The sequence below is a fragment of the Saccoglossus kowalevskii genome, chromosome 20 (genome assembly GCF_978046115.1).
Source record: "Saccoglossus kowalevskii chromosome 20, keSacKowa6.1, whole genome shotgun sequence".
Taxonomy (NCBI): domain Eukaryota; kingdom Metazoa; phylum Hemichordata; class Enteropneusta; family Harrimaniidae; genus Saccoglossus; species Saccoglossus kowalevskii.
Window position 1 is genome coordinate 11,966,237 of NC_140660.1, and position 17,530 is coordinate 11,983,766.

Here is a 17,530-nt window from a genome sequence, read left to right on the forward strand (position 1 = left end):
GCGACCAAAGAAATTACATAGTTGAAGTAACGTCTCAGTTTGTACACGTTGGTCTGCGAAACAGTCAACGTCGCCATGTTTTTTCTTGCGCATGCGTGGCACGACGAGTATCGCCCTTTAATACTTTTCTGCACACACCATAGACTTCCATATACATCCGCTTTGCAATCTACTTAAAGAACTGTTTCAAGACAATTGAAAACACGATGAAGTTGACGCAGTCTACAATAGTTATACGAAAGATTCAATGTTTATTCAACAGCCTATTCAATTTTGTGATTGTAAATCGAAATGATCTCGGTCAAAGGTTATTTATCAAACTATTCAAATTTACGACATTATATGCAACACGAAAGCGAGGCTCGGGTCAGCTTACGTCACAGTGCCCATTATAATAGTTATATGTTATACATTCATGGATGCTAATGCAACATGACTTATGTTAATATCGCGTAAGTCATGTTAATGTAACATAATTACAAACTAATTGTCACGTTATAACATAATATGCGCAAATATTATGTTATTATGTTATCACCTATGTTTATGTTACCTTATATTATCTTATCTCATGTTACCCTTGTATGGTTCATGTTACTTTGTCATTTATGTCATCCCCTTATGTTCATGTTACTTTGTTATCCCCTTATGTTCATGTTACTTTATGTTATCCGCTTATGTTTATGTTATCTCATGTTATCTTTTTATGTTCAAATAACTTTATGTCATATCATGTTATCCCTTTATGTTCATGTTACTTTATGTTATTTTATCTCATATCATCCCCTTATGTTCATGTAACTTTATGCTCATGCTACTTTGTTTTTTTCTCGCATATTATCCTCTTATATGTTCATGTTATTTTATGTTATTTTATCTCATATTATCCCCTTATGTTCATGTTACTTTATGTTATCCGCTTATGTTATGTTATCTCATGTTATCTTTTTATGTCATATCATGCTATCCCCTTATGTTCATGTAACTTTATGTTCATGTTACTTTATCTTATCTCATATTACTTACTATTTTTTTGTTATGCTATGTTTATGTTGCCTCCCGTTATTTCAAAATATAACCATTATATTTAGTTCACGCACGCCAAGTTAATTTAACACACATGTGTAACATTATGTTACTTTATTTATGTTGCTCATGTTATGTCAACTCAACATACAAGATTATATAGAAACCTTCATTCGGCGCACATTTCTACATCATTCAACATTCCCATTAATAGCGCCCTCTAGTAGCGGGGCGCCTCTGCAAATTCAAAATGACGTACATTGCATTTTGAAGTGACGGCAATATATGTTATTCGAATCAACCACTGTATTTGGTTTTATCCGTCTTCTAAAATATATTAAAACATTCCGATCAAAACGATAGCGGCATTCTGTGACACCCAATTACGTTACATACAAACACTCTGGCACTAGAGGGCGCGATTTATAAGAAAGGTGTACTCGTATTTTCGACTCTTTATTCAAAACCTCGGGCTCGGGTTCCACGTTGCTAAGACGAGCACCAATGCCCTATACATTTATATGGGCTCTGCGCGAGCTGCTGTAAAACGCCGGTCAAAGCCCCGGTGAAAATAACTAAACTTTGAAGCAAGTAACCCTAAACAATCAAATATATATATATATATACTGCACACGCAGGGATAATCTTGTTACACTGTTCAGAGGAGTCTCAAAAACCATCCCAAAGTACAGTTTTCTGAGAGTTGTCGGCCTTTGTTTTCACCGTGATGGTTGCCAGGCGGTAAAAATGCCCAGATGTAAGATCTGTGAAAACAAATTCAAGTAAAACAAAATAAATAATAACAACAATAAATAAATTATGAAAAAAAATGAGATACTACGAATTTCATTGGTTTGATATCTGCCAGAGCGTGTATACGTGTTTCAATCGACGTAAACCGTGCATACGAAATAGCATAGCTGAGTTCCGGAATATTTACGGCATGTTGTACGGTGAGGGCGCTCTACCACCTGGATCAATGCACAAGTCAATAAAAGTTTCCCTAAAATAAAATATCACGGACATATATATATACACACCTTTATTGGGGTCATTTCGGTAAATATGCACAGATTGTAGAATATATCTGTTTCTCTTATTTTGTTTTAAACTACTCATTTGTAAATTTTGTTCTTTGTTTTGGCTTATACATCTTATCGTCTTCTGGCATAGCTCGTCAACATGAGTGACGTCATGGATAATAATTGTCAATGACGTCACGAGTATCAACCACATTGACAAAAAAGTGATGTAAGATAATAACATTTTAATCACATGGTCAAGTTTCACGAAACTGCGCTTACGATCGATATGCTAATTTATGGTGATTAGACGAGACGTCTAAGCGCGTCGGTGAACGCGCATTTTCAGTTAGGGCCGCCGATGGTATTCAAATTTGTCAGAAATAATACCCTATCCAATATTTATTCAAAATAAATTAGTTGTCATCATTGTCATTGTACCATGTAATTCTTGCTATCAATTCTGAAATTCTCGCATCGCCACAGCGACACTGCCACCAGGACCCGCCACACGGTTTAGACGTTTAGCCACGTTTTTTTGTGAAATATCAGTAAGTGACATCTATATACATTCCAGGACGTTGGGTACTTAATTTTGGGTGGGAGTGCTCTGATCGACGAAAGATCGACAATGTCGGCTCGACCGTGAAAACAGCAGTGCATACCCGAATACTTCAACTATGAGAGTATCCTCGGGGGCGGACATCCGGGCATTTTCACCGCATGGCAACCACCACGATGAAAACAAAGTCCGAAAACTGTCAGAAAAAGTTTACATCGGGATGGTTGTTGAGACTCCCCTGAACAGTGTAACAAGATCACCCCTGCGTGTATATAACCCATATTAATTTGATTGTTCAGGATTACCTTAAAATTGAGTTTGTGTTGTTTTCTCAAATTTTCACCAGCTCTTCGCTCGGCGTTCCGCGTTCCTCAGCAACGCGTGCATAACCCGTAGAAATATGTGGTACTTCGCGTCTTAGCAACGTGGAACGTCTTGTGACGTAGCTCCGCCCAGAGGATATAATTCTCCGCATTCTCCGTCGCAGAGACTATGGGTCTTTTATCACTAAGCTAGGCAGTCGCCAGGGAACGTCCCACTAGTCTCTGCCACAGGCTAATTTAAATATTAATGACCGGACCTACATTTTGCTTTGCCATGAGTGCGTTCGCGTCGCTCCGTGAGGGTGCCCCAGACGACGTGAGAGAAAGTAGATGTATTGTTCGTTGCTATGCGAGCGAAAATCGTATAAAATGTATAAAATTTATTTTGAAATCACGCCCACTTGTTTGAGAAAATTACCTAAACACGTTTGTACCTATCGATTTCCTAGTTCGCTATCTTTTTCCAAACATCGCCCAGTTGTGACGTCATATAGCAGGCGAATGGAAACTGGACAGGCGCGAGGCGCCCGAGTCACCCCGAGGCAACGACGCAAACGCACAGATGATTTGAACTGACGATTCACATCTACGTCTCCTACCGCACGATCTACTTTTTTATTATTTTAACATTTTGAAAAGATTTTAGCACTGAATGTAAAAATATTTGACATATTTATTTTAAATAACACACATTTTTTTCAACAGAAGCATAGGATATCAGAAACAAATGAATTAAAAAAAAACGCGGAATACCAACAATTTTGGTGTAAAATGTCGCCTGTGGCAGAGTCTACTTGCAGCTCTCTGTGGCTCCCTACGTCAAGAAGACTCTGCAAGGGAGAGTGCAGCTCCGTGTGAAGCTAGTTCCAGTGTTTTGGTGGCATATAGCTGCGCTGAAGGAAGCGTCGCGTTAGCCTGACATCTAGGCGTGAGTAGGCCCTCGCCGGCCGAACGGCATAAAACCTGTGTTGCATTTGGAGCACTGCCGAGGGCGCAACGCACGCAACCTCATCAGGCTTGTTTGTTAAAATTAATTCTTTGTAGGGATGATGCTGTTGAAATTAGAATTATACATCTTTGAAGGCTTCCACGATAGAACTTAATGGGCGATGTTAGAAAAGAGTTAGCAAACTAGGAAATCGATCAGATAAGTACAAACGTATTTAGGTAATTTTCTCAAACATAAAATGCCAGTGGGCGTGATTTCAAAATAAATTTTATACATTTTATAGGATTTTCGCTTGCATAGCAACGGACCAATACATCTACTTACTGCCACGTCGTTTGGGGCACCCTCACGGAGCGACGCGAACGCACTCATGGCAAAGCTAAATGTAGGTCCGGTTATTAATATTTAAATTAGCCTGTGGCAGAGACTCGTGGGACGTTCCCTGGCGACTACCTAGCTTAGTGATAAAAGACCCATAGTCTCTGCGACGGAGAATGACGGAGCTGCACACTACTTGAGTACAGTCTTAATTTTCAACATCATTCTCGTTCAACAAATACACTTTACATATATACTATGCAAATATACTGTCAAAACGCAAGAAATAAGTGACCAATTCAAAAAAAAATGGTGTCGTTTCACAACAAATCCACAACATCTCAGATTCTTTAGAGAGGCGAATTGCGCAACTGCAGATCGAATATCTCAAAGCGCGTAGCTGACGAAACTCACAAGAAGCGCGTCTAAAAAAACACACACACCCGAAATCATAGTTTTGTCAAATAAGGCAATCAAATAGTGAAAGCAAACATGACAAACTAATTATTTCATGTATATTGTAGCGTGTCGTGTTCCCTTAACAAGTTATTTGCGTAAATCAGGTAAATTCGGGAGAAAGGTATCTAGGGGTAATAATGTCTACCTGTTATGCGCTAATCTGATTGGTTGTCATGGTATATAATAACAGAATATTTTCACAGATTCCGTTGTGGTTTACATTTCAGCAGAAAGGCGTCTAATCACAAGGAGGACTTTCTAGCCAACGATGTATGTACTCAAGATATAAACCAGGTATGTTTCCAGACTGCAATATGGTTGTTATGATGGGCGATAACTAATGGAAACAGAGCTATCTAAAATTAACATCAGCGACTATAGAGCTAAGGCACACTTGTTATTCGTTGAGGGCGTATCTTCAATCTAATGAGCCGATGCAATAATCAGTTCCCACGCTGCACTAGAAAGATTAACATGATTGCAACTGCAAAAGAATAATCGTAGTTATGAAAACCAAAATAATAGTCGGCGAAAAAAAAAATGCGGCAGAATTTTCTATCAACTTGCACAAGATCAAACTTGATAGATTAGATGTCACTTAAGGGGTGGCGGTCGTCGCGCTGCGCATTTGCGACAATTGTAAACATTAATTTTTCCACAATCCAACGCGCTCTTCTAATGGAAATCACAAGTATAAGGTTTGACCTGGGCGCGACTTGTACTAATTACTGCTGGTGACTCCTTCGATACCTCCCAGTCACCTAAAAAATACCTAATTAAGGCTTGGTAATGTCTCAGTTTGTACTCAATGATCTGCGCAACAGTAAAAGTCGCCATCTTTGTTTATACGAGGCCCATGGATATCGCGCATGCGTGGCGCATTTTAATAACTGCACGAAATACTCAGGTTGGACAGTCAAACAAGTTGAAAGTTCAAGGTCGATTTACCTAGAGCTCACTAATTCGTGGCGTACAAGGCAATTTCGCGGACAAGGCAACAATACTGACAACGAATTGTTCTTCAAACAGCGCAAAATGACGGAAATTCGCAATGTAGCTGACATATACAAGTCTGAATACCGTGAGCAAATGTTCTGGCATCACAACTGGAATTCATCAACACTGTGAAATAATGCAGTATAGTCATCCGAAGTAGCCAAGCTCACGTTTAGTTACGTTTAGATACTCGCAATTCGATAGCTGCGTTGATTCAGTTGGTATTGTGGTCATCCATGTGGTCCGCCATCTTGGGTCTTGTGAAGTCTCGCAATTGCCACTGTGCCGTATGAAAGTATCTCAGAGACCACTTCATAAACGTCACGTCACCTTCTGACGTTTTTCAACGTCACAATCATATTTTTCTTAGAGTGGAAATCGTCCTCTAAAGCTTTCACAATCTTTTTATAAACGTCATCATATTCTGGTTCTGTTGGCATAGTCAGTGTTTCCGAGACTTCAAACAAGTCTTCTCCTCCCCTGTCTCATAGCATAGCCCTTTTTTGTACTGGGGCTTCAATTTTTCACGCGACACAGCTATTTTCAAATCGAGAGATCCATCTTTTCCATCGTGATGCAAGGGTGCTAGGGTCACCGTGGACATCAAAGGGAGATATTTGAGCGAGCATGAAACTGCCTTGCATCGCCATAATGAAGTTCAGATAATATATTCAGTGTCAAAGTAAGGAGACAAGTATGATTTTTTAAGCACGGTCTTTCTATTTCAAAATGTCTTACCGTCTGGTCTTTTCTGGTTCGTATCATGCCTATTACAGTAATTATGTGCACAATATGTTCACAAATCCTTGGCGCCAATGTAATACTTCATGGTTGCAAACCAGAGAAAGAGACAAGCACACACGCAGCAATCACCAATACAGACTAACTTTATTGTCAGTGTACAACCTTTATATAAAGAGAGTTACATAACTAACCAGATGGTCAAATACAGGGCAGTTGTAATTATGTATGCACATCTATTAAAGTTCATTGACATGCAAATTACTACACTCACTGAAGTTAAAATGTTTACATGTTTACTACTGCAATCAATCAAAGATGAAATATTTCAGGCATTTTTCTTGTGTATTGATATATCTACCAGCATTTTCGCTAGCCAAAAGAAAAAGATGGCGCTGTTCCCTTGAAATTTGTAACCATGTGCCCTCTCCAATATCAGAGGTACATTACTTGGGGTTTGCAACTAGGGTGACATGATGCCAAGATCCCGTTACAATCTCGCTCTCGCATAAGCATTCCAACTCAGAAAAATGCGAATGCGCATGCCCGAGGTAACTAGGATACTGAGATGTCCAGGTGGATCAAAATAGCTGCTCACGATATGATGGATTACTTGCTTGGATATATTTGCTGTATTTTTCTGATGTATTACACGTTTTCACTATGAATGTGGTAATACATATTTTATTGTTTTATTACAAACCACCTATGTCATGTCAGAAGGTAGTAGCATCCGTCTCGCTATCTATGAGATGAGACTAGAATGGGATCTTGGCATGATGTCACCATACAATACAATGTGCGTTGCAAACACCAAGTAATGTACCTCTGCCAATATTCACTCTTATCATCTTATTCTCGATCATCTAAAACTAATAAAAAAAACATATTAAGACCTGGGTCTATCAATTGTAATCTGCAGCGATGGCTTGTTATTTTTCACCCAGTGACCTGCACATATCTTTTCCACGTATTTTTACATCTATATATAGCTTCGTTTAAATGTAATCCGAATATTGGTAAATATAGTTCTTTCAAACATCACATTTGCTACCATGTTACTCTTCAATTTATGTTGTTATTTTATCCATGAAAACATCTGAAAACAACAGAAATGGAACCGCTTCGATCACCGGTTGCCAACAGCAAGTCCGAGTCAGATGGCGTTAACAAATGCCCACCTTCCGTGTTCCACGTACGATGCTCAGAGTCTCTTCAGTCTATGAAAGGAATTGCTCTGGGTCTATTCGCCGCTATATTCTTTGCTTTCTCGTACTATTGGTCTAAAATAATCCAAGAGGAAGGAATGATTACACCCTTTCAGGCGTCATTTTTTCTGAATTTAGCCTTGGGTGTCAGTGTTATCCCAGTTGCAGTATTCAATGAAATCAACGTATTTGGGGAAGATAATGCAGAAAGGGTTATTTTATTTGCCATGGGAATGCTATTTTTTGGAGGTACTGTAGCTTTGAACTTTGCAATAATATTAGGACCTATCGGTAACGTTACTGGGATTGTACGTGGATGCATGCCCATATTCACTCCTATTCTCACCCTGGTAATTAACAAAGAGTGTATTCATACCATCGTTGTTGTAGTTATTGTCTTCAATACCGGCGGTGTCCTTCTGTTTGCACAGCCAGTTGTGATTTTCGGCAATAGCGAGCAGCCTGAGCAGAAGAAATCCCACGAATTACTCGCGTATCTTCTGGCAGTATGTGTGGCTTACCAGTTCTCCCTGGGCTGTGTGTCAGCGAGACATCTAGGGGAACGCACTCACGTATTAAAAACACTATTTAACATTGGCATAATTGGTTCCGTGCTATCTATAATATTTACTCTAGTTGTGGAAAATCCAAATTGGACTATGAACTTGGCAATTGTCTCGAAAACAGCGGGAATGGCGATTGCTAACCTACTGGGAGACATATGCCGATTTCGTGCACTACAGTTGATCGAATCCACGACCATTGTTATACTGGCAAACACGCAAATAGTGTTTGCGCTATTGCTACAAACGTACAGCCTGCGTGTAGTTCCTAATGTCTATTCCATGCTTGGGTGCTGCTTGGTTATTCTGAGTTCAACAATATGTGCAGTTACAGCATGGTGGAAAAAACATCACGAAATAAAAAGAGACAATACTAGTTCTCTGGGCAAGAGCCATGTCTCTGGTTCCGGTGGAAGCGCGGAGTATCATAGTATTAATTGATCATCTTCAACTCAATCGTCATATCGGGGAGTGGTTTAGACATTTAAATTAATGGTTTATGGTCACCTTGTTTACCGACATACCGGTAATCTCTCATACATACAGTGCTGTGAGCCTCCTTCTAATAGACTGTAGCTACAAATGGCCGTCAAAATCTCGTTGAGGGCGAGGAAGCTACGAGATTTGCGTTCTGTTCCATCGAACGGTGTTTAATTTCCGACCATTGCATCTACCGTTTTACCGACCCATGTAACCATGTCACTGTTTATTGATAAATTTCTTTCTAGACCACAGGTCCATATGACTAAAGCAGTAGTAATATACCACACATATGCATACCTAATTACATGAATTTTCAAGCACGTGCTTCCTCGCTCTTTTGGTTGGCTCTGTATATACATTTTCCTAGGTTTAGAAACACTCACCGAGTTAGATGTCATTATTTGTTTATAAAGTTGTCACGTGTAGGTATATGCCAAACTTATTTTGCAATCAATGTGGTTCTACGTACTCGATTGCATTTAACAAGCAAAATGCGCACATGTTCTCTCATCAATCACTAAATCAAAACAACGCCACTCCGCAATGCTAAAACTATGGCATGCACAGTGGATACGGGCAAGTGCATATATATCTGTGCTTAACATTATTGATTATCAACAAGTATATATTTCTGGCTGTAACATACTTTTGAAATCACAATACATACATAGTTTGTTAATAGCGCACACTTCGTTGTACCACGCATGTTCATAACTATCAGTTACCCCATCTGCCTCGATTTTGCCATTAATAGCATCTCCCACAGTGTGAGCTGACCATGCAATGCCAAATCCATACGCAAATAGACTATTTATCTCTTGTGCTTACGATTCTATATTGCAAATAGCTTTATAGGTATTTCTACATGATTTCATCACACCAAAATATGTTTTTCGTGTTTAACACTGCAATACATTCCTCGTTCATGGACCGCTGTGCTTTAAGTCCCGTTTGCACAATAGCACAATAATTTTGTAATTTTCTGCTGTAAGATTTAATCCTATCAATTGTACCTGCCAACAGCAGTGTAAACATGTATTGATTCAACTCAACATAATTAAAACCTATAATCAATAATACTGTTTTCAATGAATAAGGAGAGGACTTAGAATACTATTCTGTTTCACACCAACACTACAGTGAAAATATTCAGATGTACCAACATCAATTTCGATACATGAATTCACATCACAATACACTGACTTGATAGTTTAAAGAATCAAAAGAGTCAAAAGCCTTGGCAAAATCAACAAAAATGCAATAAACCCTTTCCCTTTCTCAGATAATTAAAGAACGAATATATTGCCTTAAGGTTTCGAGAGCCAGCTTACATACCAAAATGCCCACGTATCATCTGGACACTTGCCTACTATATTCGTCATTATCTCAGCCTGCCACGTCACTGCTGGCGAGTGGCCTCCACAATAGCTTCCACGCTTGGCAATCCTGTGACACATGAGTCCACAAGATACCGGCCTTCTCTTCAATTGCATCTCATCATCGTCTTTTAGGTCTTCCTTTTTTTTCTGACCCCCTCTCTTGGTTGTTTTCATCGACACCTTCAAGTGGAATTCCAAGTAACATAGGTACTAGTGCCTAAACAAAAAGACCTTGGGGGCAGGGCAGATAATGGCCATCTCTAAAACTGTGTGTCTGTCAGTGTAATTCCCAGTCTTACAGTTTGTGTGAACATGGATAGTTTGCCGAAAGGACAAGGGGTTGAGGGAGATACTTTACCCTTCATCCAGTATGGCACCAAACCTGTAAATGCAAGTCCTGGCTATGCAGTAACCATGGTGAACATGGGTGTCAATCCGGTGAGACAGGCAGTCGAGGGTGCGCTAGAAGACTCGCCGACTGCTTTCAAGGACGTTGGCTAATGATCAGCATGTTGTAAATAATGTTGAGACAAAAGCTCATCCTTAAGCCAAATAGAAATGTATGCAACCGCTGGAGGTACCAGAATACGAAACCCTATGACCTTGAAAGTTTCTAAGAAAGAAACTGAGCTTGAATTGGTTTTAAGGTATGCAGTTGTTAAAACGTAAGACACATAATTAGTTTTTACATTAAAGCGGGGGTGTCGTCACCTGCGCACGTGCGGGAATTGAGTCCCAAGCGAAGATAACAACACACACTAAAAAAGCAAAGGCTCACGGGTAGACGCTTGTTTGTAAACAATGATACGCTATGGTCATCTGACTCATGTGCAGATAACGACCCCACCCCGCTTTAAAAGAGTTTACCTATTTCGAATTTGAGCGTGTCATTAATTAATTTTAGTTCCTTCCATATAAAATTAGGCTAGGAGGCGCACAGTAAACAAGACAAAAAAAATGGCTGGCGATGCATGATGGCGTTACACGTTGGTCATGTGATTTCTGCCGGTGGGCTGTATACAACGATTGAGTTAGGGAATCCCAATGCATTTCATTGATCACACACGTGCAAGTTTTTTTTTTGACATAGTATTTACCATGCTATTTATTTGATGTTGTTTACACTCTCATTAGTTGTTATCTCAGCAGCTACTTTGAGTTTGAAATGGACACGGTGTGGCAATCCATCCAATCACTACCAAGAGCTAATGGCACATACTTACAGTGGTTGATTATGCCAGGGTCACTGAGGTGATAGTGGAATATATTTATAGTCACATTGGTATACCTGAACAGATGATGATGACTCACCAAGGACATCAGTTTGTTGACGATGTTGTGCAGGATGTTACCAGAGTTTTTGTCCCTTAAACGGCTTTATGGCGTGCATATCTGTCACATACGTGTAGCGAGAGACCTAAAGACTGGGGCAGTTACAAAGCCCTTTTGATTGTTTGTTTGCATACAGAAAAGCTAGGTTGTGATTCTCTCAATTTCAGCTGCTGCATGGAAAAACTGTGAGATTCCAAAAGATTATCTCGTGAGAGCTATGGGTAAAAGTAAAATACGAATTCTGAAATTAGGGATACATATGAATATGTCATTGACCTTGGAGGTTCAGATAAAACTGAGCAAGTTCAGTGATTGGTTCTGAACTTTGCCATGGATGAGATGGTACTGTAACGGCAAGTGACCGCCAGATAAGGTGTAACATGCTAATCCGTTGTAGAAGTAAAAAATACTGGCTTAATTGGAATTTCACCTGCGACGATAATGGCATTGGGCAACCATAAAGAGAAACCACAATTTGCGAATTACAAAATATAAATTTGCGCCCTATATAGGATTACAGTTAAATTAAACCCGATTAATTTGAAAATCTATATAGCCCATTTATTATAACGAAACACATTTTCGTCATCAATGAGTTGCTATGGTGATTTGTAATACTGATAGAAAAAAAACGGCACACTTTCTGTCGCAGTGATGTAAATTAAAAGTCAGATGCAAACAAGTTGAGAAAATGTCCGATGCAAGATGTCTTGAATCTTGAAAAGAAATGAGATATTCGAAAAAACCCATAAGAAACAGGATAAGCTTAACTGTCACATGCGCATGCAAACCGCCTACGTATGTGTGAGCGCGAGCATATTTTGACGAAATCAGCAAAAAGAGTACAATCACAAAAGTCGGTATTTTTACATCTTGTGAGAACATATATATGATTCTGTATTATGGAAGTTTACACTCATGGATCATGTTAGTAAAATGTTTATATCAAGATGTAGTTTTTCCAATATCTCGTTTGAGAGTAAAACAACTGGCATGTTTCATGATTTCCGGATTAAGGGCGCTACAAGAGATGTTTCCGCTTGATGAACGGGCGTGGCGCCTATTTCTCAGATAGATCTTTAGAGGGCGTATGACGAACGATTAGTTTTTTTGTATTGGAAACAAGTGGTTAGAATGAGCATAAGTTGCAGATCGTCTTCGAAAATGGCTGTCAAGTTCGACTAAATCAATTTATATTTAAGAGCTCTCAATGATAATTGCGAAAATAATGTTTGGATAAAGGATATTCGGATTTCTTTGACCTCTCAAATATAGTTCCACTCTCTCACATCAACATGTCTACTGTTTTAAATTCCACCGTTACATAGGCCAGGGTAACAGTGTACGCGGTGACGGGCACACTATTTGTGCGGTGAAAAGTCTCGCGGCTCTCTCGCTCGCAACGAGATCTTGGCGGCCATATTCTAAATTCATACTTTTGTCATAATATTGTGTCCATACAATAAGAATACAGCTTGTGAAATGTCACTTTAAGGATGTAGTAGAGGTTATTGCTGTTGTAATTGCAAAGCACATTTCCATCAAATTAAATATTTTTAGAAAGCTTATTTTTCAAATATTATGAAACAAATATTTCAAAAAAAAAAAAAAAAACTAGAACCATGTAATCACGTGGCCATTGTGCAAATAGGTGTTATTTGAAGAAACGGAAATGAGACCAAATAAATGATGTTTGAATTCAATTTCCCAGTTCGTCTACTGTTGCGTGACATAGATTTTGACCACATAACACTTTTTAAAAAACATCGTCAACGTTGCTTTAAAATATGATACCCCGAGTTAGAGTTCACAAAGAAGGGAGTTTTGTCGTATTTTCTAAAGTCAAAGTAGCAGACAAACTGTATTTGCCAGATATCATTAGCAGCTATCAGAGAATACCTATGCCAAAAATCACCGTCGTGGAGCAGCTGGGAGTCGAGATCAACTAACGAGACTAAACCCAAATACCGATGTTTTCTTATACGTAACAAATCACACAAAAAAAACACATAAAATACACTGTATCTCAGATTTACTCAAAATGAATTACCCTTTTAAACCATCGCTACAATTGTTTTTTTCTAGTTGAATGCATGCTTTATATATTCTTATAAAAAATGTGGAGAAAAAAATTATATTTTCAAAGAAAAAACACCTCTACTGCATCCTTAAATCGTTATTATATATAGAACTCGAAACAATCGCGAAATCGGCATTTGTTATAGACGTGCAGTTCTCCTCCACCGCGATTTCGAGACACTGACGATCACAGCTGGCGATTCCGAAATTAATGAGAGACACGAGACGATTAGGCAGTGTCAATAGAGATTGGAAGCAAAAGATTTAGTAGTTTACGTGAGAAGTATATTGACCCTGCCTACTACTTTAAAATAAATTTAGGCAGCCAGTGTAGCCAGTAGCCAACACAGTGGGAGTTGATACGGGGTACACCCTCACTCCACTGCACCGTGGAATTACCTGTACTTCAAAGTGCTGAGACTACATGACTACGTTATTCGAATCTAATAAGAATCACATTCATCCGTAAATATATACCGCTCCCCATGAAATCCATAAATAATGGGGTAACAAAATGAATTGCAAGAAAAGTGGGTCTCGTTATTTTTTTTTACTGTTCGTTTTTTTTTTTAAAAATACGCATCATTTTGTTTATAATGTAGGAAAAGTATGTGTACGACACAAGACACAGTAAGTTCGTGATAATATAATTTGTATTAATCTGTAAAATTATTATATATTATTTGGGACACGTACACATCTTGTAGACCTGTATTACAAATGGCCGCCTAGATCTCGTTAACAGCGAGAGTGCCGCGAGACTCAAAAATAATTTTTCATTCTCTTCCCTGTCATTGCGTCCTCTGTTTTACTGATCCATGTAACCATGGTATTTGGACCAGTGGACGCTGTGACGGGGGGGGGGTATGGAACACTCTTTGTTGGGGCAAACAACAAGTATCGCTGTCTTCTCGTCATATCGGCGGCCATTTGCTCCTAGTATATTTTTAAATTCGCATATGACAGTAAAGGGAGTTATCAGGTATTTTCAAGAAACATGTACGATCCACCCGTGTATTTTTAAAAAAGTTATGGCCATTTTTTCAACTGTTCAAAGAACACATTTTAACATTATAAAAAGTCGTTTCTGTTACTGTCTTTTACAATATATCAAAAGAAAATACAATACAGGTTAAAGTTTTAAAATTCTCCAAAACGTGAACTAAATTACGATGATTATTTACTGGCGCATATAGCACTATTTTAGAAAACTTAAAGGAAACATCAATCCAAACAACCTAATGACCCCTAAAGAAAAAGCTCCACAAATGTAGGTGAATGCAATTTAAAGTATTTTTATATCACTTTTCATTCTTTAGATATTCAACTTTATATCAGTATTATGTAGTCAGTCATCTTGATTCTCAAGCAAATGATTATGGGTAAAGTATGACATCATAGAATCTGTTGCCAGAAATTGAGAAAATTATTTCATTTATAACATGAGAAATACTGATGCGAATTAGTTCAAATTTTCGTTGTGTATATTATTCATATATATCATTATAGTAATAGAAATTAGAATATTACAAATACACATAAAGTGAAGATATTGCTAAAAACGTTAAAAAAATAAAAATCGATATTTTAGTCATGAAATATAGAATGACACTTTTGTGTCCCCTTTTTGTGGTCAACATGTAATATATCACCTATATAACCTACTCACATTGGTACATTGTACATAAGGAAATTTGAGCATTTGGTAGAAAAACATAAAAATAAATATTTTCAGTTCTGTTTCCGTGACAACTATTTTATAAACATGGATGGCACTGACATGTATGCTACCGATTTCTAAACTTTCAGCCAATTTGAAGTGCAACTTTTGAAGTTATAGATGAACTAATTTTCTCAATTTCTGACAACAGATTCTATGATGTCATACTCATAATCCTTTGCTTGAAAATCAAGATGGCTGACTACATAATACTGAAGAGTTTTTTTCTTTAGAGGTCATTGTGTTGTTTGGATTGATGTCTCCTTTAAGTAAGTACACGAGTGTTTAATTAATGCGCAAATAAAAATCGAATCGTTTAAATACAAAATTTGGCGAGAAGTGATTGCAGGCATACTTGTTTAAGGCAGACAGGTATTTGCCAAACCTTCCCATGAAGCACACATTGAATGGTTACAAATATATCATGACAAATCTTCACAATTATGCAATTATCATATGAATTCACTGAGACAGTACCAGGATGTGTGACCTTTTTAGGGTCATGCATTGTGCGCAAATTGTTGTACGTCTCCGACGAAATTGTGACTACTCCGAGTCGGCTCTTAGTTTTATGTGACACCAGCCTTGTGCAGTGTCACTTTGCTTATCCGACTGTGTCTAAAACATTTTCCTTAACATTTAGTCATCTCTATGTAGTGTTTTTTTTTTTAACAAAAATGCCTTTAACTGGATAAGTATCCACCGGTTACTAGGCATTTTTCTACCGGGAAACAACTTTGTGTGTGTGTGTGTGTGTGTGTAAAAGTTAACCTTTCAAATCTCGGGTATACCATGACAGAAATACACATTGGCATAATGTAATTGATGTGCGAAAGGTCAAAGGTAGCTCAAACAGAAACCCCTTTACCTGGCCTCATCGCAATACCTAATTTCTTTCTCATAGAAGCGTTGTAGTAAATCTATCTAAAACTCACTCCACGAATTCCACATGCTTAGTATAAAATGTTTTAAATCCCTGAGAGTCTCACGTAGACAATCCAATAGCCAATCACAATTGTTGTACCATATTGGACATTGTTAACTGAACACCGGTTGGTCAATTTCACTGACACTGCTTTCACATCCTGCCACGAGCGCCTCTCGCTTCGTCGATCCTCTACCAATAAAGATTGTCTCCTCTGGCACTCGCTCAGCTATTGTGTTTTCGTTCGAACTAAGCCGGATTAGATCGTCGATGTCTTTGCAAGGACTTGTGTGGACATCTGCGCCGAGCGGGGACTCGGCTAGTTTTTGATTATGATTGGCTAGTTCAACATCGTTTCTTGTTGTTGTACTCATAGCACTCGGTGCGACTGAAAGAACCTGTGTGTCACCTCGAATATGCACGACGCGCTTTTGTCGGTTTTCCCCTAGCTGCTTTGTAACACAGTAAATCTCGTTCATGACGGGAACTGTGATAATAAAAATGGCGGCCATCCATGCCCAGGCCTGAGACAAGTTTACCCAGTGGTTAAATCCGGTTCCGGTCATGACGTGTACACCAATCATTGCGGCCGGCCATATTATAATTAGAATAAATGTTAAAATAACTGCAGAGGCAGTGGTGAGACGTTTCGCTGTCTTGAATTTGGCCTCCATCGTCTTCAATTCGGGCCGGTTGTACAACATTTTCACATTATGAATACGCAACTCTCTGAAAGCCCAAAAAGAAGAAAGTTGGTTTAAAGCCAATTAGAACGCACCTTAATAGAAAGCGATAAGTAACCCGAGTTACTAGTATGATTGGTAGCTGATCGTATGTGCCGGCATCAGCTACCTTGGCCGGCGTGTTTACCCGCTTCTGGTTTCTATCAGACTGTAGAACGCTGAAGCATGCGTATTTTAAAAACAACAGCATGTCACGTTCCGGAAAACGCACAGCGCCACCTACGACACTCACCTCACGTATAGCTCAGTCCAGGGTACGAGAGGATTGTCAATGTCACGCGTCTTCTCCCACGTTTCTTCTTGTTGGAAATCAGTAATATTTCTGTTTGTTGCAAACGTCACAATGACGGTCAGTATAGCACCAGAAACTATGGCAACGACATTCCCAACCAGCATGCTCAGCTCCTTGCCTGATAATATCAAATTTAACTCGATGAAATGAGAAAACTCACATAAATATATTGCTATCCTGCCGCGAGAAGATAGTGCCATTTTAGCGTGCTGGAAATAACCGAATCTTAATTCAGCTAAAGTGCCAACAATCTCATTGTGAGAATATACTTTATTTTAAATTAATGACATCTTGAATTAACGAAATTACAGATTAGCTAAATTAACTAAATTACCATATAATCTCAATTTAGCTAAAATGCCAACACTCTCAGTGTGGGAATATAATTTATTTTAAATTAGAGACATCTT

General features: G+C 38.6%; 1 protein-coding gene and 1 pseudogene across 1 annotated transcript; one reads left to right on the plus strand and one right to left on the minus strand.

Moving 5' to 3' along the window:
- The first annotated feature begins 7,510 nt into the window (after positions 1–7,510).
- LOC146730001 (uncharacterized) lies at positions 7,511–8,608 on the plus strand. Its single transcript, XM_085494372.1, has one exon. The coding sequence runs from the start codon at positions 7,511–7,513 to the stop codon at positions 8,606–8,608; it is 1,098 nt and encodes a 365-aa protein (XP_085350498.1).
- Positions 8,609–16,198: 7,590 nt separating this feature from the next.
- LOC100375707 (uncharacterized) overlaps positions 16,199–17,530 on the minus strand; it is an 80,430-nt pseudogene continuing 79,098 nt past the window's right edge.